The following is a 26,686-nucleotide window of genomic DNA, read 5'->3' on the forward strand; positions in this document are numbered from 1 at the left end:
GCTGTGACTGCTCACTGGGCTGGATCCATGGCAAGGGGGAAATGCAGTGCTTTATCCAGCCGTACCCCTCTCACCAACAGCTACTGAGGATCTTTACTTGAGCGTGGCTGGCTGAAGCATGTGTGACAAGCTAAGGTTAGAAGGCCGTTGGCTATCTTTGTTTTGTTGTTGTCGTTGGTCTTTTTTTTTTAAACTTATTCTGGCTTACACCAGCCCATACAACTTGCAGCAGTGAGTAGGATGCTCGCAGAAGAGCAGACTTGCCCAGCTCGTTGAACTCGTAAACTCAGCCTATGCTACCTCAATCTGCTCTTTTTGAAGAACTGAAAATAGCAGCTAGGCCCCGCTGACGGTGGGACTCTTCTCCTGCTGTTACTCCGCTCAGATAGCGGAGCCTGTCGCTTCCTTCCGAGTGTTTCAAGTACCCGACTCCTGCGTAGCTCTGTCAGAGCCGTGTGCTAATGCTGACAGTTATGGTGATGCTGGCTCCGCTGTCAGGGGATGACAGCGTTTTCTCTACCCCCAAGAAGACGGTCAGTGGACTCGTTTATCTGAGACAAAGAGGTACATGTCCACGTTCAGCGGAGCTGTTTGAATTTGATCCATATTTTATTAGTCATCCTCACTGCAAAATTGAGAAAGCATCTGTATTGGATGTTTTTGTGTACAAGCCAACTCGGAATGCTCTATATTCTCAAAATGTATGTTGGTGGATGACTCTGTACACTGAGCTCTTCCAGCGCTGGTGAGAAGTCTGAGCACTCTGCCCTATGGTTAACCACGATTTGATGTGATGATATGACTGTTTTTTTGGGAGGAAAAGCTATCCAGTTTGGCCTTGATGGAATGTATGAAAATTGGCTTATTGTTGTGACTTCTCTCTTGTTTTTTGAATAGGAACTCCTTTAAATGGGAGAATTTTGGTTGTTAGTTTCTCAAGTGAAGCCGCAGCTTTCACTGAATTTTCCCCTATTTTCAGCCCCCAGTGCACAGACGCTGCTAACTGGTTGTTTTTTAAGCATAGGGCCAACTTTCTAAAAGTAACTTCTAACACACAGATAAGATCTCGTCTGTGTGGTGAAATGTGTTTACTGTGAGATGAGTAATGAGTACCAAAATTCTGCCAGATTATTATGGAAAGGACATTAGATAGTTAAACAACATCTTAAAAATACTTCTTGTTACAGCGTATGTCATTCCTAATTGCTTTAGCTGTGTAGTTGGTCCAAAAAACATTTTAACTAGGTTATGGGTCTTTACTTACCTGTCAGGGGAAATTAACCTTTTCTTTCCATTTCAAGGATTAAAGAGGCTGTGGGCTCTGCTACTCTTTTAAAAGCTGTTCGAATGGCCTACGGAAGATCCCTACAATTTATTTGCTGTACTTCAGGGTTAAGCAATGTGGAACACAACATTGAAACTCAGATCTGAGCCGTGGAAATCAGGGTTTTTACCTGGAGGTCTCACCCTCCTGGAGGGAGGAGACGAACATCAGGCTTTTTGGGGAGTCAGAGTATCACCTACAGAAAGCATTGTACCCTGCCTGCCAGCCTGCAGATACTGGCTCCATCGGGTGCAAGGAGCTTCCGAAGGCTCTACCAAAGCTTGTCTTGATTTGCTTAGGTCTTAGTTTACTTTCTTAATCTGTGGACTCTAATAACAGGGTTTCTCCAATAAGCAGAATTTCACCCCTGGTGCCCGCCCTCAAGAATTGTGTGCTTACTGACCAGCGTTCGTGCTTCTGACTTGCATTTACCTTGAAATTTTCTTTTTGACTGTGATTGATCATGGTTACTTGGACATGCTGCATTTTTGAAGACAGATCTTGCAACTGATATGACTAAAATCTTTAGGGTCCCTGGAGTTCGAGGTACAGCTATTAAACACTTAAACAATTCAGTGCACTTAGTAATCTAGGTTGGAAACTATAGAAGTTTTGTTTGGCAAGTATTTCTCCCTTTCATATATCAGCAAGCTGATCTGTTGGTCTGTGCAGTCGGTATCATGGTTTGTATGAAAGTCACGCTTTTACTGTCTTCTGTTTGTTATTTTTTTTTAAATGTACTTTGTGGGAGGAAGTTCAACAAAACACTATATTCTCAACTCGGGCTGGAGCCTTCTGACTTCCGGCTCTACAGCTTTTAATTGTGCAAGAATAAGCTGAAATATTACCTCTCTCTTGTTGATGTGCTGTAGCTGAAGTGGAATTACAGTGCGCTTAAATTTCTTTTTTTGGCTTCAACTTGTATTTGCATATGGTATGCTTCAAGTTTATGTACAGAGAATCTTTCCATCGTCTAGAGTCTGTTTCTTTTAAGTATGAGAGAGTTTTAACCAACTGGGTAGCTCTTGTGGTGCTACAAGAGGAGGAGTATAATTTATTACTGCTCGCTTTAGCCGATTGCTCAATCTCCTCATGCGTAGAACTGAGATCACCCAAATTCCAGGACCTTACAGGATATGGATGTTTTCAGACACCGCTGCTCTGATGTGGATGGATCTAGGAAGCCACTTTGCTTCCCAACATCAAATGAGGCTATCTTTTTGATAATTGATAACTTGATAAGGAGTTGGGCTCGATGATCCTTGTCGGTCCCTTCCAACTCGGGATATTCTATGATGCTAATTAAAGCTTTTAGTAGAAGGAATTATGGCAAACCACGTGGTTGACTCAAAGCATGTGAGTAATCCATTAATAATCAGTGAACCAATCTAAGCTTGGAGTGGTATCCCTTTTAAGTGTTTGGAGAGCTTGAGGCCCAGCAGTGGTGCTCACATAGCACGAGAGATGAAGCTGTGCTGTTGCAGTATGTATTTTTTAAGATTTTCTCTTGCAACCAAGATGCTGAGATCACTTAGTAGTTGTTGGAAAGGCTGCTGGGACTTGGAAGTCTTAAGTAATTTGGAGTCTCTTAGAGATACTTTTATCTCCCTTTGTGATGGCTTTTAGAAAAAGATGATACGGCTTGTGCTAATCCTGGTAGAGAGCTTACTAGGGACTCTGTTATCTAATCATGAACTTTAAACTTAATTTTTTGCCTTTCCTGTTAGCCTTCTAAAACTTGCTACTTTCTTGTTGAGAGTAAAAACAGGCTAGAAGCAGGATACCCCGCGTAGGGATGTGGCAGTGCTAGCTTTTTAGTACTGCTCGCTTGAAGCGTTTAACTGCTGTCGGTGCTCTTAGGAGTAGAAGCTAAAATTTTCAAGCCTGAATGGCAGCAGTTGAGTTCTGGGACATATATTTAGGTGTCTAAAGAAATGACGTGACTTGAGTACGGAGGATCCAGTGGTGTTCCTTCCCTCTGGCTAAATGATGGACCAGATGTGCGATGGAGATCTGTGGGCCCAGGACAGGCAGCGGCGAGAGGAGAGCTGGAGTAGGTGGGGATTTACTCCACAGAGGTAGGGTTGGAGGGCAGAGAGTTCTGGCACTGAAGGCTGACATGAAATTGTCCCTTAGTACTTACTGTAGGTCTTCAGAAATCCTCATTGCTCAGAAATGCTCTAATACATGACTGATTAAAAAAATAATCAAACATTAATGTCTGTCCAATTGCACAGAGTTTCCAGCTGTTCTATTCTGTTTATACAACGTATCATAGAGAGTTATAAAATACGTAATATTTATGAATTAATTGTAGCCCTTGGAGTATTTCCAGGCTATTTTCATATATATATTTAGGCACTATTTCAAATAAGCTCCTTCATGTTTCTTTATTCCCTGCCTTTCCCACCCCCAGTGTAGCTCTGCCTATTCCTTCTGAGTATTAACTATTAAAAGCTTAAGTTGAACAGAATCTAAAAATGGTCTTAAGTGAAAACTGCAGCAGACCGAGCAGAACCTGAGTTCAGTTTTCCGTCTGGTTTAAGCTGAAGAATGTGGCATTGTCACTTCATAGTAATGCAGTGTATTTGTGAGTGTAGTGCAGTTGTAACCCATGGAAGTGGATTAAGAGCTGTCAAGGGACAAATGATTTGTATGTTTACTAAAACGCTTCCCTTCAAGTAGTTTTGAAGTGTTTTGAAATGTTAAGGTTACGCAACGTCCATTGTGATAAGTGATTGAAATGAAGCAAAATGGCCAAGATGTCACAGCGAGTGGGTGACAAAACAGAAGGGGAGATCTGGGATTTCTGGTGGTGCTGGACCTGAGCTCGGTGCGGCTGAGCTCCTGAAGCCCGCGGCTTGCGCGGGGCACGCTGCGCTTCCCCATGGCCCTCGGCCACGCTCTTGGATGTCTGGCACGCAGCTGGTCGGGGCGTCGGGTCCGGCTTTGGCCCGCTCTGACATGGCTCTGGCGATGAGCAAGAGGCTTTTCCTGCCTTCCAGGGGAGAGGGTGGCTCTCCGAGGAGGAGTCTGGCTGGGACAGACCCGATAGTGCATGCTGCGAATGCCTTTAATGGGTAGCAGGAAACTCAGGGTATGGTGGGTAGTCGTTTAAAAGGTACTGCTGCTTGATTCCAGAAGATGGCAGGAGCTTGGTGCTAAGAGGTTGTGGTTCATGGAAAGGAAGTGTTTATGTATAAACATTTGTGCTACCCAGGAACTTCATAAATTGTGGTGCTTTTAAAAGGGCTAATGGTGCATCCCGAGATGTTGTAGATCCCCCGTGAAGGTATATCCTCTCATCGTTTCTCTCCCATGGAGCTGCTTGGTTTCTGCTTATATACGGATATTGCCGTGTACTGTACACAGGCATTTGATCTCGCTTCCAGAAGCGGTTGTATAAATGAACCCCGCTCAGGGTCGATACAAGAGGTTTTGGCAAACTACATTATGAGGAGCTATGTGTATGTGGTATCGCGTTAGGAATTTCCTGGCTTCTGCTGCAATTCAACATAATTCAAAGCCTGTCTGAATCTTACCTTTTTAAAAGGTAAACGTTTTCTGTGCCTTAATCTAAATGCAGTAATTTTGGTCTAGCTTGGAGGCAGTGTATTAAATTTTCAGCAGTGATATTTGAGAGAGGATAGAACATGAATTGATACAATGCCTTCTGTTGTTTAAAAGAAAAAGCAAAATGCCTGTGCTATAACTAAATGATGTATCTTAGCTATCTGGGGAAGATAAGCAAGAATTATTTATGTGTTGGGTTGACAACTTCTACAGTGTCTAGGTTTTTCTGGCTAATATTTTGACAAATTTAACTGATCAAAATTCTGTACTGGATTAGGTTAGTGAATAACCAGTTCGACATCTCTTGTTTATCTCACAGCATTTAGCAAAAATTTGCTGTACTCTTGATACTCTCACTTAACATAACTATTTTTGCCTTCAGAAATAAACATGCTATTATTGGAAATCATTGGTAATAGGCCAATGCAATGATAGCTTTTCTTGTGGCCTGAACTTAGGTAATTACTGCAGTGTAAAGTGCAAGTTTAATTTTAGTCCGAGTATCTTTCTGTATTAGAAGGCAATATGTTCCCTTCGCTATTTAATAAGCTGCACTTGGTGACGATAGATGGAAAAGATTAACCTTAGTATACTGGCAGTATGATGGTCAGCTGCTGTTGCTTTAGGAAGCATCAGCACCTCAACAATGTGATAACGTAAGATTCATTAAAGATTTTTAAGGTATCTGCTCTTGAATGGAAATGTAGAGACTGGCTTTTTCTCAAGACAGCAAGAGGTATTTTACTGCAGAAAGATTATGTGGCTATTTTTAGCCCTGGGTACTGGTGAGGTGGAACAGAATATTTTTAGAGCTGTAGAAAATGCAGCCACTCAAACTGGGTTCTTTTTTTCACTCTAGCGCTATAGGGTTTCTCCAAAATAAAGAATAAATTTTTATGTGTCATTGTTATTACTTATAGAGAGACAATGAATATATTACTTATATATGCACACCTATGTATATACACATTCATATAGAATTTTAAGTGTTTTGGTCCTGTGAATGATACTGTCACGTATTAAAATAGTTTTTGCTCAAATTTTGAAAACGCATTACTCACGTGAAATGTTTAACAAAATATACAACAGGCAATGCATAATTGGGTCACTCTCGCTTAATGTATACCAATCCCATATGCTGTTTGGATCATTACTTGAACGAGGTAAGCATGAAATAATTCAGGAAGCTGTGGGGATAGCGTATTGGTAAAAAGAATAGCTCTGAAGAAGCAGCTCTGCTCTAACGTTTTTGTGAGGTTTTAGGTGTTTTAGAGTGTGCTGTACTAATGTTGGGGACCTGTAGAGGCAGCGGACCTGAGCTTGTGCTGGTTCTTACGAAGTGTATGTATGTGTTTACAAGAAAACGTGGATTTTGTTCATTGCCTTTCCTGGATTTAAGCTGGATGAATGAAGAAGTAGTAAACACTCCCCTCTGCCCGCCCCCTCAGCTCCCCCTCAAAAATGGTGAGATTACGGTAAGATGAGAAGTGGATTTTTGTACGGCTTGTCTGAAACTGTTCTCGTTGACACCCATTTAATTACATAAGTCTGCTTGAAAAGCTTTTTATTATACTTTCAAAGCCTGCCCTTTCAAATCTCTAAATTATTCAGGAAATGTTTTAGCAGCAAGGTAAAGCGATGCTTGTGATTCATGGTAATTTTTTTAAAATTACGGAGCCTTTGTTCTTCATATGTAAATTTAAAAAAAAAATTATAGAAGTCCATTAGACATTTGTGCATGGTACCTCCTTTCTGAGATCGCGAAGGAGACGTGGCCCATAAACCAGTCTTGACTAATCCTCCAAGCTCTGTACCATTCAGAGAGTGCTACAGAAAAGGTTATAAAATTTAATAATTCATAGTTACGGGGGGAAAAAAAAAACCAACCCCCAAAAAAAGTTCCTGGCAACTTTATGTATGTTCACATTAATTTTCTTGTCCTGGCTAGATTCCAGCTTTATTAGATTATAAATTCTATTTTAGTCCACTCAGTTTTCAATTGAAGATCTATTTTTGCCTTTCTTTTGTTAAATAATAATAGTTGTTTGCAGGGCATGGTTGCATGTATGTAGCCATCAAAATGATTTTCTTGTATGAAACTATATATTTGCATATTTCTGGTTTTAATCATACTCCAGAACTTTAAAAGTAAATTATGTGCTTGACTTGCCAGGATCTGTTTGGTATTCCTAAACGCAGCAGATACACCAGATGAATTAATAGAAATCTGTTAGCGTTTCTACACTCTCAAATTCCAGATTTCCCGTGTCTCTTCCTGAGAAATCTGAAGACCTTAGAAATAGGGGAGTTTGTATAGTCATAGCTGAGCTTGGAAGCCTAGTGTTTAATGGTAAAGCTGCTAAATTAACTCTGTTTAATGTGTTTCATGCATCGTTTGTAGGGTAAGTAGATCTAGAAATAGTAGATACGGATCTGAAAGGGTTGCGTGAAAACATATGGGAGAAGATTAGAGAAAACCACAAAGAAAAAACACGTTTCATCTCCCTTCCAGAGGATGCTTTTGGTTTTGTTTGCTGCATGGCCCCCTTCCTCCTAGGCGAGCCCCAGACCCGCAGCCCAGGTCCTCCTCCCCAGCCTGCCCCTGCCACGTCCCCCGTCCCCCTGGCAAACACCCTCATGGCTCTGGTTTGCAGTAGCACGTTAGGCAGCAAAATAAACCCACAGTTGGTTTTCAAGTGTGGCAAACAGTCTTTATGAAGCTATTGACTCTTTCTTGCTGTATCTAACGGGCCTCTGTTTGAATTCACTTGCCATGATTTTGCAGCTGGAGGGTATATTTTGCCCTACCTTGCTTTCCGCAGCCGGGCTGGCGAACGCCGGGACGGTGCGGGGAGCCGGGTTCCCTGCAGCAGGGGCAGGTGGGAGGTTGTCCCGGCGGGTTGGTGTTAGAGCAGCAGTTGGGGGATCTTAGCTGAAAGCGAGAAAATGGAAGCAATGCTTTTCACCACCACAGCCCATGTAAGTCTTAACTGTGCTTCCCGATGCGGTAGCCTGGTATTTTCACTGTTGTTCCTGGCCTCTTTCACAAGTTGTTTTGTGTCTGGGTTAAACTGATTGTGTTTGTTCTTTGCACAGTTTGTTCTCGCCATTTCTTAATATTGTGCTGAATGTCAGAATCCAAATTCTGTGTTTATAATTTGCTGAAATGTGCCTGTTCCTAAAGGTTAGACTTGCTTATGGTAGCACACACTGAATTGGGAAATTGGTGTTTGAATTTGCTCTTTTTCCAGTTGGTAGTTACACGTCCAAGGGGCAGAGCTGTACCCTAATACTAGTTCAGGAGTCTGACTGCAGCTCTCTTAGTTCAGAGTAACGTAGCTTCGTGTCTGTCTTCCTCTGTCTGTACTGCTCAATCTGTCAGGAGTTTGGAAATCTTTTGATTGGCTTTTGGATCATCTTTGCCTAATTAACAAGTTGTTTCTTCCTTCTTTGCAATTTGGCCATGCTCCCATGGTAATCACAATGATTGCTTGTACACAAAAGCAATGTATTGAAAACACGGCTTGTGTATATTAATGCTGTTTTACAGCTAAGAAAAGATCAAGCAGCGTGTGATGAAGTACATCTCCCATCACTGGGGACCGTTGATCTATCAGCTCATAGACTTTTGCTTACAGATATTAAGACGCGTGCATATGAAGTTAATAGCCAGCGTAAGGAGAAATGTCGGAGGCCTTTTTGTTCTTAGTCTGAACTGACAGTGTTGAAACCAGCCACCCACCCAGCCTCCCCCAGCCCCAAAGCCTTCCTCCTTGCCTTTTTCATTTTAGGTGGATTCTGGTTAAGAGTAAATTCATTAACTGTGATGCGTACAACGCAGTTATTCATAATGCTCAGATTCTGTGGTGTTTTCACAGTTACGAGTTTGAAGTGGCTATTTCTGTTGCAAACATTTTTCATTCAAGCAGAGGCTATTAATTGTCTTTTACATGCGCTAGAACTATAGCTCGTGAAGAAAACTGGAATTATGAAAGCTCCCATGTCAGCACTGAAGAACGTACTTTTTCATTTTCTGCCGTTTTAATTTGGCCAGTGAGCATGATGAGACTGAATATAGAAGTTAGAAACCCACTTTTCAAGATCACTTATCGCTGTTTAGCAAAAAATAAGTCTTGCATTAATACCAAACAGTAATGAACAGAGGAAAAGGATTGAATTGTGGGACCTCTGCTGTTTTGCTAACAGGTATTTTGCTCCTCCCTTCTTTCTAACGCTTGCAAAAATCCATATTACCTGCTTGATTCTTATCTTTGAATTGGGGATGCTGCAAAACCAAAAGAAGCAAAAAGACGAGCAGCTGAAAGGGAAAAAGATTGCTTGGGAAATTTGGGTTTAGACTTCTTTTGATAATTGCCGTTTAACTTCTTTGGATAATTAAGTTTCAAATGAAGGTAGCCTTAGTTAAATGTTCAGCAGCCTTGTTCTTCAACTAAAGATGTTGGAGTTCACAACAAATGTTTGCAAAGACCTTCCAGAACTTCCCTGATAAAGCCAGAACTGACAATTTCGAGGGTAAAGCAAATAATACAGGGGAGGAAAATACAACCAACAGAGGAAGACCACCTTTAACCGTGTGAAAATATGAAACGATAACTTGAATTCAGTCAGTTCTCTGGTCTGCAGTGCATTATTTAACTTCGCTAATTCAGCTTTTGTTGATTACAGTATATAATTCTGATCTTTCAATTTATAACTAAAAATAGGTATAAAATCATATTGAAGACCAAATATTGTAACAGATTTTCATTGTTAATTGTATACATTGTGTCTGTATTTCCTGCAAATTCTTACATTGTGGTAATGTGAGTGGCTGTCGTCTTACGCCCTTTTGACGAAATGGAATTGAAGATGTATTAAAATAAAAATAGATGTTGGATACTGTAGGCATGAGTGTCCAACTAAACATTAACGTGAGGCTGCATGCTGCACCCGAGCCCAAATGCTGCCTTTGGAACTTCTTATTGGGGAAAAAAAGGAAGTGTACACATATAAAAATAGAAAAAGTTCTTTATTTAACTTAATGCTTTTAAAAAGATTTACTATTGCTAGTATTTTCACAAAAGTTGCTGTTTGGTATATATTACCTATTCTTGCCCATCTAGCTTTAGAGCAACTGATAAATGAACCGCATGTGGTTGTTGCGTATAATGTAATAAAATGTGCAGATCTTGTAGCATTGTCATACAAGAAAGATATAAATGTAATTTTGTGAGAGTGCTGCTGTTAATATTTATACTAAGTCAGTGTCTCTTCTATTGTTGGTTCCAACCTACCACATGCTGTTTTTAACAAAATATCTGAAGTATCACCCTGAAGTATTCGCTCATCTGTCACTCAAGGATGAGTCAGGAAGTGTATTATAGTGAAACAAAAAATGATAAATTTATCGAGTGTTTAATACACAGTACAGTTGTTCATAACCTTATAAAATTATTAAGAATAATGAAATTGAATGGCAAGCTTCTTACAGCTTTCACTTCAATAAATGTGTTGATGAGCATGTTGAACAGTTCTCTGGGGAGATGCTTCGCTATTTTATTTTATTTTTTTTTAAAGCCATTTGCATTGCCATTGTGTATGGTTCTGTACTGCAATGGTGCCTGCAGCCCTGGCGAAGGGATGTGTTTTAGATATAAGCACTGTTTTGGAGATGTTTAACATTTCTTTGATTTTTCAGCAGGTGCATTAATTCTTAAGGACTGTTTGTTTTGTTACGCAGCACTATGGAGCAGAGTTGAAGGACTTTAAAACCAGATTTCGTGCTTGTGTATCTCGTGAATTGTTTGCATATTATATATTTGGTGCATTTAACTCCATAAAGTGTCTTATTGAAATGTGAGAAGTTGCCTGTGTTCTGCTTCTCAGTCACTCTGTATACTTTTACAGGCTAATCCATGATTTTGTGCATTAAAGGAAATAGTGATTGATGAGAATTCCTAAGAACTTTTTTTGTTTAATATGAAAGAACATTTAGCATTAAGTTACCATGACTGATAGAAAGTCTTAAGCTGACTTGTCTCAGCTTTGCTGTTATCTGTATCACTTTTTTTAATGTATACTTTATATGCCTATAAAGTTTGTTTACTGTATTTTTATTTACAGGAGGGTTTAAATGCCAACTGTCTTGTTGACTCTGTAATTGTTTACAGAAACAGATGTGTGTCATACTGTTGGGCTTGCTATAAAAATGTGGGGATATATATGTAGACACTTTAATGAAAGGAGATCGTTCTGTTAATTATTCTCTATTTGCTGTTTTTAATGTGATGATCTCTTGTTTTCTTCTAGCATCAGATAATAGTCAGCGATTTCGAGAAACCTGCTTTGCATTTGCACTGACGCCACAACAAGTGCAGCAAATCAGCAGTTCAATGTGAGTTTAATCAGTAATACAGTATTTAAATAAAAATAAATCAAAAAAAGAACTAGCTTACCATATCTTTCATTTTGAAATGTGCTCTTAAAGAACACCGGGGTGTGTGTGTGTAGTGTCTTGGAGAATACTCTTCTGGGGAATTCTTTTCTCCTTTGTATGTAAGCTGATGGAGAGGAAAAGGGTGAGGAAGAGAGAATTAAATACCACCGCTGTCCAGTGAGTATTGGGCAGGTTTTTCTTGTACTAAGTGCTGTACAAATACATAACTGTCCTTCCTGCAGCCCTTTCTCGCCATCAGTCAGATCCTTTGTCAAGTTGCATGTTTATTCACTACAAAGCTGTACTTCATAGCAACCCATCAGAATTTTCTTTACAGTATAGAAAAAAAAGGAAGTGGTAGAGGTCAGATGAGAATGTAATTGATTTATTTACCTTGAAAAGTAAAAAAATGTACCTTTTAGTGTGTCTTGAGAGCGGTGGTTTGGCTGACCAGAAGAAGGAAAGTGTGGTGAGCACTATATATACCGGAAAGTGTGGTTTACATACACTGAACTTGGAGCAAACTGAGAAAATATTGATGAACCTGTTGTGTGAACAATAGGCTTTAACCTGTGTTCTGCTGTTTCTAGGGATATTTCTGGGACCAAATGTGACTTCACAGTACAGGTCCAGCTAAGGTATGTATTTGTATCGCCTGTTCTTGATGCTGCTGGTTTTTTAAATGTATCGGATACATGTTCCCCAGCAGGTCGGGCTTTCCTTTATGGAGAAGAGTCTCATCCAGTTGTTCCCTTGAGAAAAGCTTGCTGTTGGCTGCTTTGAAAAGGGCAGATTTAACTACTTGTCCTTGTAATATGCAGCTTTCCTGAAATTGCTGGTGGCCTGATGTCTGGCATGTCAGAATCCTGCACGTACTTAGCTATGCAGGGAGGGTTATTTTTCCTAGCAGAGATGTCAAACACAGCATTTGCTGGGCACGGTGACCCAAGGTCTACTTTTCTTTAGGCGATGGGAGGCAAGACTTCGGGAATCACCAGATGGGGTCTTAACCTGTTGGTTATTTTAGAGGTTTTGACAAATGTATCGGAAGTTGATTAAATCCTCTGTATCCCTGTAATTCTGTGGAGGGCTGTGAGCAGAGCTGACTTCAGAGCTTGCTCCTGTCAAAAATGACTGTCTTGCTTTTCATCCCCCTTGTCGTGTCTGCATGGTGAGCTGTTAACTTGCCAGACAGCGATCGCTTTTGGGTCTTGCCTGTTAGGATACCTTCTGCTGATCAGCAAGTCGGGTTGGCTCAGTGTTGGGTCAGATGGACAAAGGGACGAGGAGAGCACGGGGGAGAACAGGGACAGAAGGTAGCTCCCCCTTTTTGAGAGCAGCAGCCTGTTAGGGTCAGCTGCGTTGAATAGCTACACCCTGATGTGATGGTACATTTGCGTGGATGGGGCAGGTCCCCTGGAAGAAATCCAGTGGAGCTGAGAGGCTCTCTTTGGTCCTTTGAATGCCTATTGTCCGCGATCTTGGCCTGCACACATTTCGTAGAGCAAGGAAGGGTGTGTCTTATTTTGGTTCCAGCAGCAAACAAGCCTGTCTGAACTTAGGTAAATAAATAAAACTGTCTTAAGTTCAGACATAGGCATGAGGATAGCATTTGATGGTGTGACTAAACAGCTGGCTGGTTTATTGAACTGGGAGAGGGCCAGCTGAAGAGATTGGATATTTTGTGAAACCCTGGTCTCGTATCAAGAGGTCAGGCTGGAGAAATGGTAGGAAAGACAATCGGATGATCTGTCGTTTGTAACAGGAACTTGCATATCTGAATGAGTTAGAGTCAGTCTGAGGAATTCAAGAAATCTGAGGAGGAAGCTACAGCCATATTGATCCAAACCTGTAATTTTGGGGGGCTTTCCTGCTTAATGATCTGTACAGCTAATTTGAGAACTGTTTTTAGCAAGTTTTGTCATGTTTTCCTAACTCAGTGGAAAAAAATTACTTCTAGGAAGAGGTGATCTTTAAATCACTTTAGAAGTGAAAGATGATGGAAGCTTTTTGCTTTTAGGTTTTGTTTATCAGAAACCAGTTGTCCACAAGAAGATCACTTCCCGCCCAATCTGTGTGTGAAAGTAAATGGGAAACCATGCAGCCTTCCAGTAAGTAAGATGTTATTTTGATATACATAATTCGATAGTGTTATTAGGAACCGTCTGTCAGAAATTAGTGTGAGAATTTATCCTAACCTTTGTTTTCACATTGTGGAGCATTTGAATGAAGATGGATAGATGAATGGAAAAGATAGTTAAGTAAATTGTTTCTCAGGAGACCAACCAGTAGATCCAAAGGATTAATGTTCAAAAAACATGACAGTAAATTTTTGTGTTTGACAAACATCCAGTGAGTCTGGCTGAAACTGGACTCTGTTTTGGAGGCCGTCTGTGCAGGGAATAGACCATCACTGACCAACAGGACTAAAGAGAAAAACACCAATGTACAGTACTGGGGCAGCGCACAGGATTAGGCCGGGCAGTGGTAGCCAGGTGGGGGAACAGCAGTACTGAGACAGGAGAGATGGCAAAGGTGCCTTTTCGTATTCCAGTTGGACTTGGCAAGTGCAAGGCTCTGTGTAAGGAGAAAGGGTATGTAAAACACCTGATACTTTATTGCCTGAGAGAGAGAAAAAAATTACATATATCTTTAAATCAAAGAGAGAGCCTGGTTCAGGTGAGACACAGCTTTTATTGGGGCAGGGTTGTGGTGAGAGGGGAAGAAGGCAAAAGCAGTATGTATTTATTTTTTTGCTGAGGGGAAAAAATACTTTGATTTCTAGGGCTATCTTCCACCAACCAAAAATGGTGTTGAACCAAAGCGACCTAGCCGACCAATCAACATTACCTCACTCGTCAGATTATCTACGACGGTACCAAACACAATCGTTGTTTCATGGACTGCAGAAATTGGAAGAGTAAGTAACTTTGGTACATAATGCTGTCTAAAGCTTATTAGTTTCTGCTTTGGCATCTGTTTGAAAGATTTGAAAGATAAGCAAGTTTAATTGTGCAGAAAATACTTCGTGGTTTAGCAGTAGACTGTTCCTTCTTTTGATTGTATTACTTTATGCTAGGCAGATATGACGTGCTCCCTTAGATCAGAAGCCCTCAAATCTTTTGGTGTGCTCTCTCCCTTTTCACCCCCCACCCACCTATCCTTGTGACTCACTGAGGGCCAGATAAGATGATCAGGACGTCTTATAAAACTTTGTTTGTCTTAACTTCAGGCTTCAAGCTCTTCCTGATTTTCGGGGCTTGACAAACCTTATCTTGGCTTCAACTTGTAATTAGTATGTGGCAGTCAGTACAGAGTGGTCTTTTATAACTGTGTAAAGTGGACGTAAAGCGTAGCAACTCAGCAGGACGCAGGAGATTTAATGTGCCTCTTTTACATTTCTGTTCTCACAACTGCTATCTTTATACTTGGTATTTAAAAAGTCACGTTTTTATAACGTTTTTGTGTCTGTGGGGAGAATGTTACAATTGGCATTATAAAATTGCTGATGTTCCACTGGACTCATTAAATCTGGAACACGCTGCAAAAAGTTACTTCAATAAATTAGTCCGTGAATTAGTGTACTGCTTTCACTGATGGCAAAAAAACCTGCTAGATATGCATTACAGACTCAACGTGTACTTGAAAAATGGTGGCTTTGCCATTGCAACCATCCCGTTTTTAGAAGTCCCGAGAATTGTCCTGAGATCCAACCTTGTCCAAGAATTTGTCAGTGCGCAAAGCCCGGGATTCCTGAACCGGCGTGGAAAAATGCTTACAGCCCAATCGTGCACAATAGCCAGTTATAAAACATCACAATGGTAGTTAACGATGAATTTCTTGTGGAGCGTAAACCAGTCTCCATTCAGATTACAGAATAAATGATGGCTGAATGATTTTTTTTTTTTTTTTAAACCTTCTATTATCTAATGAGACCTGCAGGTATCAGAAATAAGCATTTAAAAATGAACCTTGGGTTACATTGCAGAAGTGCCTGCCCGCAAGTTGATGAATCCTGGTTATTGCTCTGAATACAGGGCTGCACTTTTGCTTAAGAATACCAGTGAGGATTTAGGGAAAAGAAGTGTCACAAGTCTGCGTGGACTCTAAGCTAGTCTCTTGCGAACTAGCTAGTTTCTCAGGCTTCCTAGATATTTCAGTTATAAAACCCATCTCGGCTAACGTGTAGCTTACAATAGACAACTGAAGAGAGTGTATTTTGTGAGAATTACACGCCAGTCAGAACTTCCCCACTCATGAGATGTAACGCTTCCTAAAGCAACTGTTGGAGCCCTTGACAGCTAAATGTGAGGAATGATTTTATATTTGGATGTGCCTGTGTAGTACAAAATTTGAATTCCCCTCCTCCCCCTCCCTTAAGAGTCAGTTGCATGTCTCAACTGGTGTACTCTACCTTTCCTGAAGTCATAATTGTGATTTTTACACAATCTGTTTCAAGAGCCTTCTGTACAAGATGCCTTGGGCAAGTTCCTAGCTTTGTAGATTCAAGCTGTCAGTAAATAATTTCACAATGTTAATTACCATTTTTCTAACTTCTATACTAATTGAGGCATTAAACAAACAAGTTAAAGCAGTAGTGGTTTTTAACGATGTGAGAAGCATTCATTGTAGGAACAAAATATTTAAAATGTGGTGTTTCTGATGCTATTTCAATTTGTGTAATTTTATGGTAAGATGCATTACTGAAATCCCATCTCTGAATTCTGGTGGCATCCTAAATAATGGTAGATGTCACAATTGTGTAGAATTTTTTTGTTTTGTTAGTGGAAACATACATGGCAGTTGCTGGGGGAAGACTTTCATTTTTTGATTTAAGGTGTATGAATGTGGCTACAGATTTAGCGAATACTTTTTATATCAAAAAGTAATTGATGGGAGAACACAAATTTTTGTCCTTTTCATTTTGGGGGCGGGGGGGAGAGAGGGGTGTTGCTGATGAATGCATAGTACAAGATCACGTTTTCAGGAAGACAGTTGTTGTCTGCTGTTGTTAGTAGCTTACAAGAAAAAGGAGAGCTCCAGAAATCTCAGGCTGTGGTTTGAAACCCGTTAGCGATGCCAGGAGGAGCCGCTCCTGCTCTGTCCCTCTAGGGAAGGCTTACCCCGCTCACAGGGGCGCTGGCAGAGTCGATGTTTGGTCTGCATCTGACCTGCTTGCGTGCCAGATTATCTTCTGTAGTGGCAGAAGTGAGCACCCCTGGCTTTTTGCTGACACCGATAAGGAACATTTGCATGGTCTGTTCGATGGGGAGAAGTGACTTAACCTCTTCCAGAGGGGAGGGACAGACAGTTGGGAGCGGTGACTTCTCGCCCGCTCCGACTAGATTCACTAGAGTACATCTTGGCCCCACCGAGCTCTTGAGCTCTTTAACTGCCTTACTTCTGTTAAGCTTCGGCTGTGAAGCAGCATTAGCATTTCGTCGGCAGTAAGTGCCGGAAGATAAGAAAAAGCGAGTTGAACAGTGCTTCCAGACTGAGTAGGAAATGCTGCAGATGATGCATCTTTTTATGTATCGCTTTTGGACAGGCATCACTGCTGATTTTCCTGTTTTGAAAACAAAATAAGCTTTTATTAAAAAAAAAAAAATTGATCATATTTGACCTGACAGCTTCCCTTATGTGTTTTGATACAGCTGCAGTATCTAACATTATTGATGTAAAATTACCCTTCTTAAATGGGCTGCAGGCTGCATGTCCCGAGTTAGATGTAAAACTTCCAGAAGTGTCCTAAACGCTGTTTTAATAGCTTGGTTTGCAGCTAAATCTAATCCCAGTGAAGCGTGAAGTCAATTTTGTTGCATCTCTAAAACTTCAGCCCCGTGAACTTTCTGAAGCACGATGGGTTTTCTCTGGTCTGAAAACTTTGCCATCTAAAGTCTTGTAACTGCTTTAGAAACACGGTGCCCTGTAATCACATAACACATTGCATAAGCTTTGTATAAAATACAAGCTATCTTTTGATTGAAACGGTTTTTACTTTGATCTTTTGTTCTATTTTCTAGAACTATTCTATGGCAGTCTATCTTGTAAAGCAGCTGTCCTCCACGGTGTTACTGCAGAGGTTGCGAGCAAAAGGAATACGGAACCCTGATCATTCTAGAGCACTAAGTATGTCTGATGCACTACTTGTTTAAAAAGGAAACATAGCTTTTGTAACGGGAGATTTGAAATAGGGCTGCACTAACTGAGGTTTGGACTTCCTACAATTCTCTGGGTTTTGAGAATCTGATAGTGGTGTTCTTTGTATTCAGTTCCAATTCAAAGACTCAGAGGCCTTTGTTTGTACTAGGAGCCAGTCCAGGAACCCTGTTGACACTGTGAAGGGAAAAATGCAAGAGAATCTCTTTCGGTTCAGCCATACTGGCTTTGTTCCTTCAGAACAGAACAACTGTATTTATATAGTTAACTGGTAATTCAGTACCTCAGGCAAGCTGAACGAAATGCCTGATACCGAACCTTGATGCTGACGTGCTGGAGGAAAGTCTCCATCAACGCAGTTTTTGTTCCTTTGGCACGGTATTGTGGAGTGAGCTCCTGGAGAGAGAGTGCCTAGCACAATAGTCCTCCCAGCTCCCTTCCAAACTTAAGTGTGAGGTTTGCTGCTGTGTTGTTTTCTCTGACAAGTAAGGGTTGGTATAAATTTGTATAACAAAAATGCAAGCAAAAACTGCTGCATGTTTCTTTTTCAAGGGGAGGGTGAAAATACCAGCACCGGGCAGCTGTTGGTCGTACTCTTTAATGCTCAGATAGTGTGTGTCGTACACAGCACAGGACCTTCTCCAAAAGGGAAGAAATTACTCCCCCAGTAAATGCTACAAAGCCAGTGGTATATAGCGCTGGGCATTAGCTTGTGCTAATGCAGCGTGATGATTTAAATGCACAAAAATCTAGAGAGTTTCCAGGTGGCTACTGCCCTGTGTATACAGGCTGGGAATGAGGGTGTAGGTCCGGTGCACAGAGCGGGAAGAACATGGAGCTGATTTGATCCTTTAACCGATGACTGCTTATAAAGCAGTCCTTGTAAGTAAAAGTGGAGGATGGGTAGAGATGAAAGACTTCTGTAGTGCTAGTATTTCACTGCTGTTACTTAAAACCCAAATTTTGTCAGGGTACTTCTGATTTCTTATGTTTCAGTTTGCTTTTTAATTTTAAATGACAGGGCTGCTTGAGTATTTCAGAGGTTTATGGTGGTGCTTGTCCATGTGAGAGTTACTAATATGTTTTTTTCAATGTGCTTGAAATTACCAGTCAAGTCTAATGTGGCTGAACTTGTTGGTAGATTTTAAATAACTTTCAAGTACGGAGTTGTATGATATGAAAAGACACATCTCTAAATACATTTTCTAGGGATCTTGGTTTAAGATGAGCTTTTCCTGCTTTTCGCTTTCTTAAATCTTGTTGTTTATGATCTTTCTAGAGAGTAGAAACTGTTTATGTTACATGTCTGTTGTGTGAGTCTGAAACAATAGTCACTGCTGCTTGCTTCCAGGAGATATGGCAAACTAAAAGTTTAGCACACAGTTTCAGACTCGTTTTATTTCTCTGTCATCCAATTTGTGTTTTAAATCAACTGTAAAATAAACCTTTTCTTCTTTCAAATAACAGTTAAAGAGAAACTGACGGCCGATCCAGACAGTGAAATAGCAACAACAAGCTTAAGAGTTTCTCTTCTTTGTCCAGTAAGTTTGTTTGTGTGTTTTTTTTTTTTTTATTCCCTCACAACTGATTCTGATCAAAATGTGGCTGTTCTGGGACATGTATTTGGTAGAGGTTAGCTTGTGTTTACCTGTGCGTTAACTTTGTGGGGATAGGATCCAGTGCTGAAGTTATCTGTCACTGTGCTTAAGCATGTAATATACCCCTGAGAAAATGAGTATTCCATTAACTTGAAAACGCTATTTGAAATTATATGTAAGCATACATTTGAACCTGTCACTAGATCATCTGAGTGTGCAGTTTGGGTCCTTGACTGTGATAAAACCACTCTCAGTGGTAAGGTAGGTGAATCTGACTATTAAAAATAGCTCTTCAGCCAGTGTCTGCAGTCAAAGAATTGAGCATCTTTTAACTGAAGCTGATTACGTGCATGTGTACACTTTGAGTATTTAATAATCTTAGATTAAAAATGGAGCAGTGTCCTAGAGGTTCTTCAAACAAAATTTGTTCCAAATTTGAAGTGGGAGAATACAGTTCCAATGAATGTGGAGGTGGCAGAGATGTACTGTGTCTTGACGTACCAGTTGTTTTTTAACCAAGTAGACGCAGAGATAAGAGGCAGTTTATACCTGGGTTAATGCTATCATTGGTAAACTGCGCAATATTAATATTACGTGCACTTTTTTAATCTTTGGGACTTAGTGCTCGTTTCAAGTACCATGCACCTTCAGAATACTTGCTCTCTGTATTGATTGACACAGTATCTTTATTGCAGTATAACTTTTTAACCTCTTTTCAAGATAAAGGATACATCTGTTTCCTGGTTTGGCTCAATCTGCTCAAGCTTGACATGAAATTTTCAGTTTTGAAATCTAAAGAAGAACTTTGACTTTATTCTTGCAAAATTGAAGCTTATTTCTCAAGTTATTAAATATGTTCTTAAACCCTACCAGTGTAAAGATAAACTTTTAGATACTTAAGCTTTGCTTCATAAAAAGCACAATTGACATTGTGGTTACTTCTTCTGTACATATTAGGTTATTTTAAATCTTTAAATGTGATACTTTCATGATCTTCAATCTTAAGACTTTCTCCGTAGCAACATTGATACTTACTAAGTAATAACACATAAGGAAGATAAGTCATCTGTAGGAAAGATATAGGGATTGCATTTACAAAATAAAATCCTGATCTGTAAACTTAGAACCTCATAACCTATAATCTTATAAACCTATGAACTTGTGTCACATTGAAACTGCTGCAGATTGGGAACCCTGAAGTATTTAGGGTCCACACCTGGCAGCTTATTTTGCTGAGTTGTTATAGCTGAATTTTTGTTGTGCTGTTAGTACTTTGTTATTCTAGAAAGCACAACAATAGTCCTGTTGGGTTTTTTTGCCATTCTTTAGGCACAGTATTCTTGCCACTTCAAATTAGTTTCCAATACAGACAAAAATAATAATCCGTTAGGAATTAAATGGCTGTAAGAGTTTAGAAGTGCCTATGTATTAATTCATGATCTTAAATTAATCTTCATGCATCTTCTGGAATTACAGATTTTATTTCAGTCATACTTGATTTGTCAAAACTGCCACTTCAGGCAGTTATGTTGCTTTATAGATCGTTCCATGGGAGTTTTCTGACACAATTCTGTTTGTCCTGATTGCCTCCATTGCTGATAAAAGTTCTTCTGCAGTGCTTTTAGATGCATTTTTTTTTTTCCTTGATGACTGCTATTCAGATGAGTTAGTATTAGAGCAGGAATATCCTCTACAGTATTGCTTTTAAGACTGCAAGTTTGCTAATACCTAAAGATGTCAAATTCTATTTTGTTTTCTCAGAGTTCTGCCAGGCATAAAACCAAAACAGCAGACATTAGGATGTAGCTCTTCAGAAGTCCTACCTTTGTCAGTATTTCCTCTTTAAAATGTACTGCTTTTCTGATAGACATACAAAACAAAGTCTATAGCGGATTATTTTGAGCATATTTGTCTCTGTGTCATTTTAATAATGTCTGCAAAACATACACGCTTGACTTTTTTTCCAGTATGTTCCTCATTCAGTGCTGCCTGATTTCACTGTAGCTCTTGGAATAATCCATCGTTGCAAAGGCTCGTTGAGACAGAGACTGCACCTTTCAACCCGTCCTATGAATAGAAGGGTTATTAGCATGATCCAGACTGTCCTCAGGTCTGACTGTAATTTTATTACAGCCTCCATATTTTTATTCGCTAATTTGTAAGCGTTTGGCTCAGGGAGAATTTTTTTGTAAACATTTTGTGCTTACTTTCTAATGCTTGAATGGACAGTGTATGCTTGGAAAGTACGCATTGAAAATGCCGATTTGCTCTCCAACAGCAGAACCAAAAATTAGAGAACGATGCATCTTCAGCTCTGTTAATGTGAGGGTGCTGTTCTCCTGTCTCATTTGTTACGGGTGTGATTCTCTAGTGTGTATACGTCAATAAAATAAATGGAATTGCATATCCGGATGGGGGTGGCAAGTTAGACTTTATAACCTTTATTTTGCCCTCAAAAAAGTGCAGAGCGAGGCAGCTTCCTCTGAATTTGTTTTGGATTGCTGCTGAGCTTTTTTTAGCACAGAGGCCTGCTCTCCCTCCGAGACCGTGGAGTACGGAGAAAAAGCTGTCGTTAACTATTGGCTGAATCTTTCCAAGATAGAGCAGGCAAATGGGCTGGACTGAGTCTGTATTTCAGGAAGATGCTTCAATTCATGTTCTCTTTTTCCCTTGAAATAAAAATAAATAAATCCACAGGCTCTGCAGCCAGATCAAATATTTAACTGAACAAAAATCCCAAATCTAGCATTTTACCGTAGGTTTTGCAGCCTTGTTTACAAATCCTTAACTCCTGTTTTGGGTGCATTTTTTAGCATGAAAAGATAGCAATGCTTTGTACCCTTGTAAAAGAAATTAATGCAGTGTTTCTTTGGCTGCTGACAGGCAGGAATCAAAACAGTAACAGTGTTGGGAAACACAGGTTTTCAAAAGTTGGGATGCATCCCTTCTTTTATGACCATTTCTTTTGTCAGTTCGGACACAGCTTGGCCAGTATGGCCGAGCTGATCCAGGAGGTTCAATGCCAAAAATGGGAAAGGAGCCATCAACTTGTTAACGCTGAGTACGCTGATTCTATCTGCGTGCGTATGGCTTCGGTTAAATCCCACCGCTGCTTAGAGACTAGAGCCATAGTTTTTATACCGAAAGCTTGTGAAAATGTTTCTGGTTTAAATCTGCTTTTTTGCTCAGAGACAGGTATTTATGTTCTTCCTGCAGCACGCGTCTTCGGCCTTCCTTATTTTTATTTTGCATCACGTAGAAGCATCCAGGTTTTATCTCCGGTGCCCTCACTCTTGATCCTCGCTAAGCTAGGAGACTCTTACTGTGCCCAAAAGACAAATGAGCCATTGACCTACCATCTGGGAGATAAGAATTCATAACAGACATGGATCAGGGGGCCTGGCTTTGTTGGGGGTTGATTATGTGATAGAAATAATGTGCTTGGTCATGGATTTGAGGGGTGGGGGTGCCAAACACATGGCACATACAGCACCTCCTGCTGCCTGAGCTCTCCACCACCATTACTGCGGGCTCCCCGGGGAGTTCTCGGCTCCCCTCCCATCTGCTGGGGAGTTTTGTGACAGTGACTGAGAGCCAGAGGGAAGGAAAATTAGCAAGACCCTGCAGTCTAGCTGAATTTGCTGGGGACGGGGTGGAGGGATTTCTGCTTACGGGGGGATGCAAAAAAAAAAAACCAAAAACAAAAAAAAACCCAAAACATCATGGAGGAAGTAGTGGACTGTGAGTAGGGCCTTTGTTCTTGATATTGTTTTTAGTTTTCTGATATTCTGCGATTGAGTGCCATCCTGTGGCACCCATCTTGTATTGCTTAGAATCAGTATGCGTGACCACGGTGCTCGCTTAAGCCGTGCTAAAAACAGTTCCTCCTACTATCCACGCCTAGAATTGGCTGAAGGTTTTCAAATGAAGTCATTGTGTATATTTTAGTCAAATATATATAACTTCAAAATACTTAGTATGAATAGTTCTTAATAAATAATTGTTTTGTTGTTTTTTAATGTGGGAAAAGTCTTGTTTAGACATTCCTACTTTTTTTTAACCTTTAGTGTGGTCAGTTAAAGCCCCTCCTAAACTGCAGCATAAGTACTTTGCCAGAAAACAACTGCTTGGGTTTTTTTGAGGAGAGGAAACTTTTTTTAGTTCAGATCCGTAATCAGTTTTGCATTCAATGTAATCATATGCTAATATTTTATGGTCTGGGTTAGCATTGATTTACCTAACCCAAACAAAGATGTTCCTGTTCCACAATTTAGCCGAAATACTCACTGTGTGTATCACTCCTATGTTATCTGCTCAGCTTAAGCACTCAGCTGTGCTTTTTGTATTAAACTTGCGGCAAGTTTGTGCCGGCCTGCAAAACCTCACTGTCCTGGCCTTTCTACAGACTTGAAGGAAAGGATGGTCCTCATCTGAAAGTGAACTTTAGAACTCATTTTCTCCTGTCTCATCTGTCGTTAACATTTGCAGGCCCTTTGTAGTGTTGAAAAGGTATGATAGGGGATAGTCAGCTATTTGTATTTTACACAAGAAAAAGGCAGTGAAATTTCAGGTTAGCTCACAACTGTATACATAGCAGTGGTGGTTATCACAGCAGGAGGAGTATAAAATAGTTTCTTCATAGTTAACAGGTGTGACTTATTTTGTGAGTAGTCACTTTCTGACAGTTCTTTGGAGAAAGTGGTGAAAGTGATGGAGTTAGAGAAACACGTCAGGACACGATCCATAATCCTGCAAATGCATTTTCTGTATGCGTCCTTCTGGGGCCATAAAGCTAGACAAGTGGTGCTGGTAGTGCCCCGATGACTGAGACACGGACAGCGGCTTGAATACGCAGGTTAACTGTGAGTGAATAGGGGAGGACTGACCCACGTTTGTCAGCTTTTAAAATACTGATGAAGAATTCCTTTTTGTGGTTCATCCAGGACACTGGTATGTTACAGGTGCTCAGTGGACTCTGTATTTTGTTATGGGAATATGGAAGGATGTAGTCGTCAGATTCCTTGATCAAATGTAGTTAAAAAGGTGATTTTTAGTAACTTTATGCAATAACCAAACCTATAGGAAGGAGGTCATGGTGTATGTGGCATGTATTTTAACCAAAACTTGGATTTGTGAGAGTTCTTTCTGGAGTGAAACTCAACCTGTCTCTGTCTCTTTTCAGACAGAATAGCCCGGTTTGTTAATTTAATACCAAGATGATGTAATCTTGGGTTTTGGTTTGTGTTTTTTTTTTTTTTTTTTTTTTTTTTGTCTCTTACAGCTTGGTAAAATGCGGCTAACTATACCATGTAGGGCCCTGACTTGTTCACACCTGCAGTGTTTTGATGCCACTCTGTATATTCAAATGAATGAAAAGAAGCCAACCTGGGTTTGCCCTGTCTGTGACAAGAAGGCTCCCTATGAGCATCTCATTATTGATGGGTAAGTAAAACCTGAATCAAAATGAAGGCTGTACCTTACACTCTCTGCTTACTGTTCTGTGCTGCACAGAACGCAGTGCTCTGAAATCTTGGTTATCTGGCTGAGACCTGTTTTAAGTTATTGTGTCATTTAATTTCCCTGCTGTTGGTGACGAATTACTAACCAGGTACCTTTTCGTTCGGTATTCTGGAAGAATTGTGGTCATCAAACTGTTAAAGTTAATAATAATGAAAGGTATTCCTTCCAATCCTAGGTAAATTTTTGAGCTATCCTGCCCAAAACAGTTGTGGGGGCTTTCTTGTTTTGTTTTTTTTCAGTATTCCATCCCTAGGTGAAAACAGCACGTTGTCTTTTCTTTTAATGGAGCAACTGCACAAACCTGGCATAGTTGATAGCAGACATACATGTTAGATCAAATAAATACTGCCACCCGCCAAATGCATGTACAATTCCATGTACAATTTCACACTTGGGGAGTTGCTGTATATAGAAAGTGACACAGAGATTGATTCCTTGGTACTGCCTACCTGCAAAACAGTAAAAAAAAAAAAGAAAATCCAGTATTGGTCTCCATGAAGAAATGCCAAGTATGTATTCCTGGGTTTGCATTTTAATTCCTCCAATAGGCACCTTCTTTCCAAAGTGTGATAAAGGAAGAGAACAACTAGAGTCTTCTGAGAAGACTCTCAGAACGTTTTAATCAAAAAAGCCCACCGAAAAGCCCACCAACCAACCAAACAAAAAAGGTGCCTAAACAAACAAACAAAACGCCGAAAAGCAAAACTAAAAACCCTGAAACGCAGAACCCCAGAAAACCACCTCACAAATGACTGAGTCTCTTTTAGTGAGTACGTGCTTAGTTATGGTGACCTGCCGGTGAAGCATGGGATCGCTCGGGATCCCCTTTCAGGCCTTGTGGAAGGCTCTTGAAGAGACACTCAGGGCTCGCAGAGGCTGCTTTGGATTCATGGACCCCGAGATTTACAGGTCTCTGCTTTGGACCAAAGAACTGTGGGGTTCCTTGTTCTAGGTTTCAGCCTAAAATAGTAAAGACTAAGAGTAGTAATAATTAAAGCAACACATTTTCCTTATTTGTTCTTGTGTTGCTAGGTGCAGATGTTGGAAATTAGGTGATATAGCATCCCAAAGAGAAGGTTGTTTCTGGAAAATGTTTCAGTCTGGGAAAGAGTGAACTTTCTCTCTAATTAAAGCAAAGCTCTTTCCTACGCAGAACCACATGAATAGCCTTTGTCAAAAGCTGGAATTCCCACTGGGAGTGATGTGGTGCCAGGATCCTAAAAGTTTTAGGAGGTGCAGCTAGGAGAAGAGGCTGCAAGTTTAGATTCCCATGCTCAGCTTTTGTTAGGAAGTTTTTGCTTATAAAGAGGTTTCAGGAAATACCAGTCCTTAAATACTCAGCTGTATGGACTCCTTTAAGATATGGGCTTCCTCAATTAAATATTGTCAAAGATGAATATGGGTAAGAAGGACTTTTTTTTTTTTTTTTAAAATGCTAGTTCACATTCTTCCTTCGTTTTGGGAAATGGAGAGTTCTGTGTCATGAGCTCTGCAGAATTCCACTCTCTTAGTTCTTCTACGTGAATGTGCAGATTTTTATTTTAGAGAATATTTAAATTTTTCAATGACTCCTTTTTATCAAGGAAGCAGATGAGAGAAGGGTAGAACAATGAAAGCTTTCAACTCTTTTTAAACACTAATTCAAACTTACACTGACTAATAAAGATATTGGAGGGAAAAAAAGTAGTTAAGCTCTTTTTGAGGACTGATATTAAATGTTTTTGATTGACAGGTTGTTCATGGAAATCCTGAAGTATTGTACAGATTGTGATGAAATTCAGTTTAAGGAGGATGGATCATGGGCTCCTATGAGATCGAAGAAGGAAGTGCAGGAAGTAACTGCGTCTTACAACGGAGTTGATGGTAAGTCATGTTTTGGGGTGTGTGGACTGAATGTCATACTGCTGAACTGTTAAGTATCGATATTCTTTTAACTTTTCAAAATGCTCATTTTTGCACGTATGTTTGTAGCTTTTAATGATCATTTGTAAGAAAGATTACTTGAGTAATACCTGTTTGGGGCTGATGGTACTTTTTAGTTATTATCAACGTATTTTGTTGTCTTTTATTCTAAGC

The 26,686-nt window shown here is 40.2% G+C and overlaps 1 protein-coding gene across 10 annotated transcripts in view; it reads left to right on the forward strand.

The window, feature by feature from the left end:
• PIAS1 (protein inhibitor of activated STAT 1) overlaps positions 1-26,686 on the forward strand; it is a 63,338-nt gene that overhangs the window by 29,008 nt on the left and 7,644 nt on the right. For 9 of the 10 annotated variants that reach the window (XR_015701686.1, XR_015701688.1, XR_015701685.1 and 6 more), the window contains exons 3-10: positions 11,207-11,291; positions 11,924-11,971; positions 13,354-13,444; positions 14,119-14,253; positions 17,357-17,462; positions 18,960-19,033; positions 24,372-24,532; positions 26,343-26,473. Coding sequence is in view for 6 of the 10 variants with exons in the window: in XM_087745438.1 (XP_087601564.1) it covers positions 11,207-11,291; positions 11,924-11,971; positions 13,354-13,444; positions 14,119-14,253; positions 17,357-17,462; positions 18,960-19,033; positions 24,372-24,532; positions 26,343-26,473 (831 nt within the window). In the remaining 4 variants the exon portion in view is untranslated. The remainder of the gene's footprint in view (positions 1-11,206; positions 11,292-11,923; positions 11,972-13,353; positions 13,445-14,118; positions 14,254-17,356; positions 17,463-18,959; positions 19,034-24,371; positions 24,533-26,342; positions 26,474-26,686) is intronic. The other variant, XM_087745441.1, reaches the window with a different exon arrangement.

This window comes from Nipponia nippon, unplaced genomic scaffold (assembly GCF_047370975.1).
Source record: "Nipponia nippon isolate SJK-2023a ecotype South Korea unplaced genomic scaffold, ASM4737097v1 scaffold_9, whole genome shotgun sequence".
NCBI classification, from domain to species: Eukaryota; Metazoa; Chordata; class Aves; order Pelecaniformes; family Threskiornithidae; genus Nipponia; species Nipponia nippon.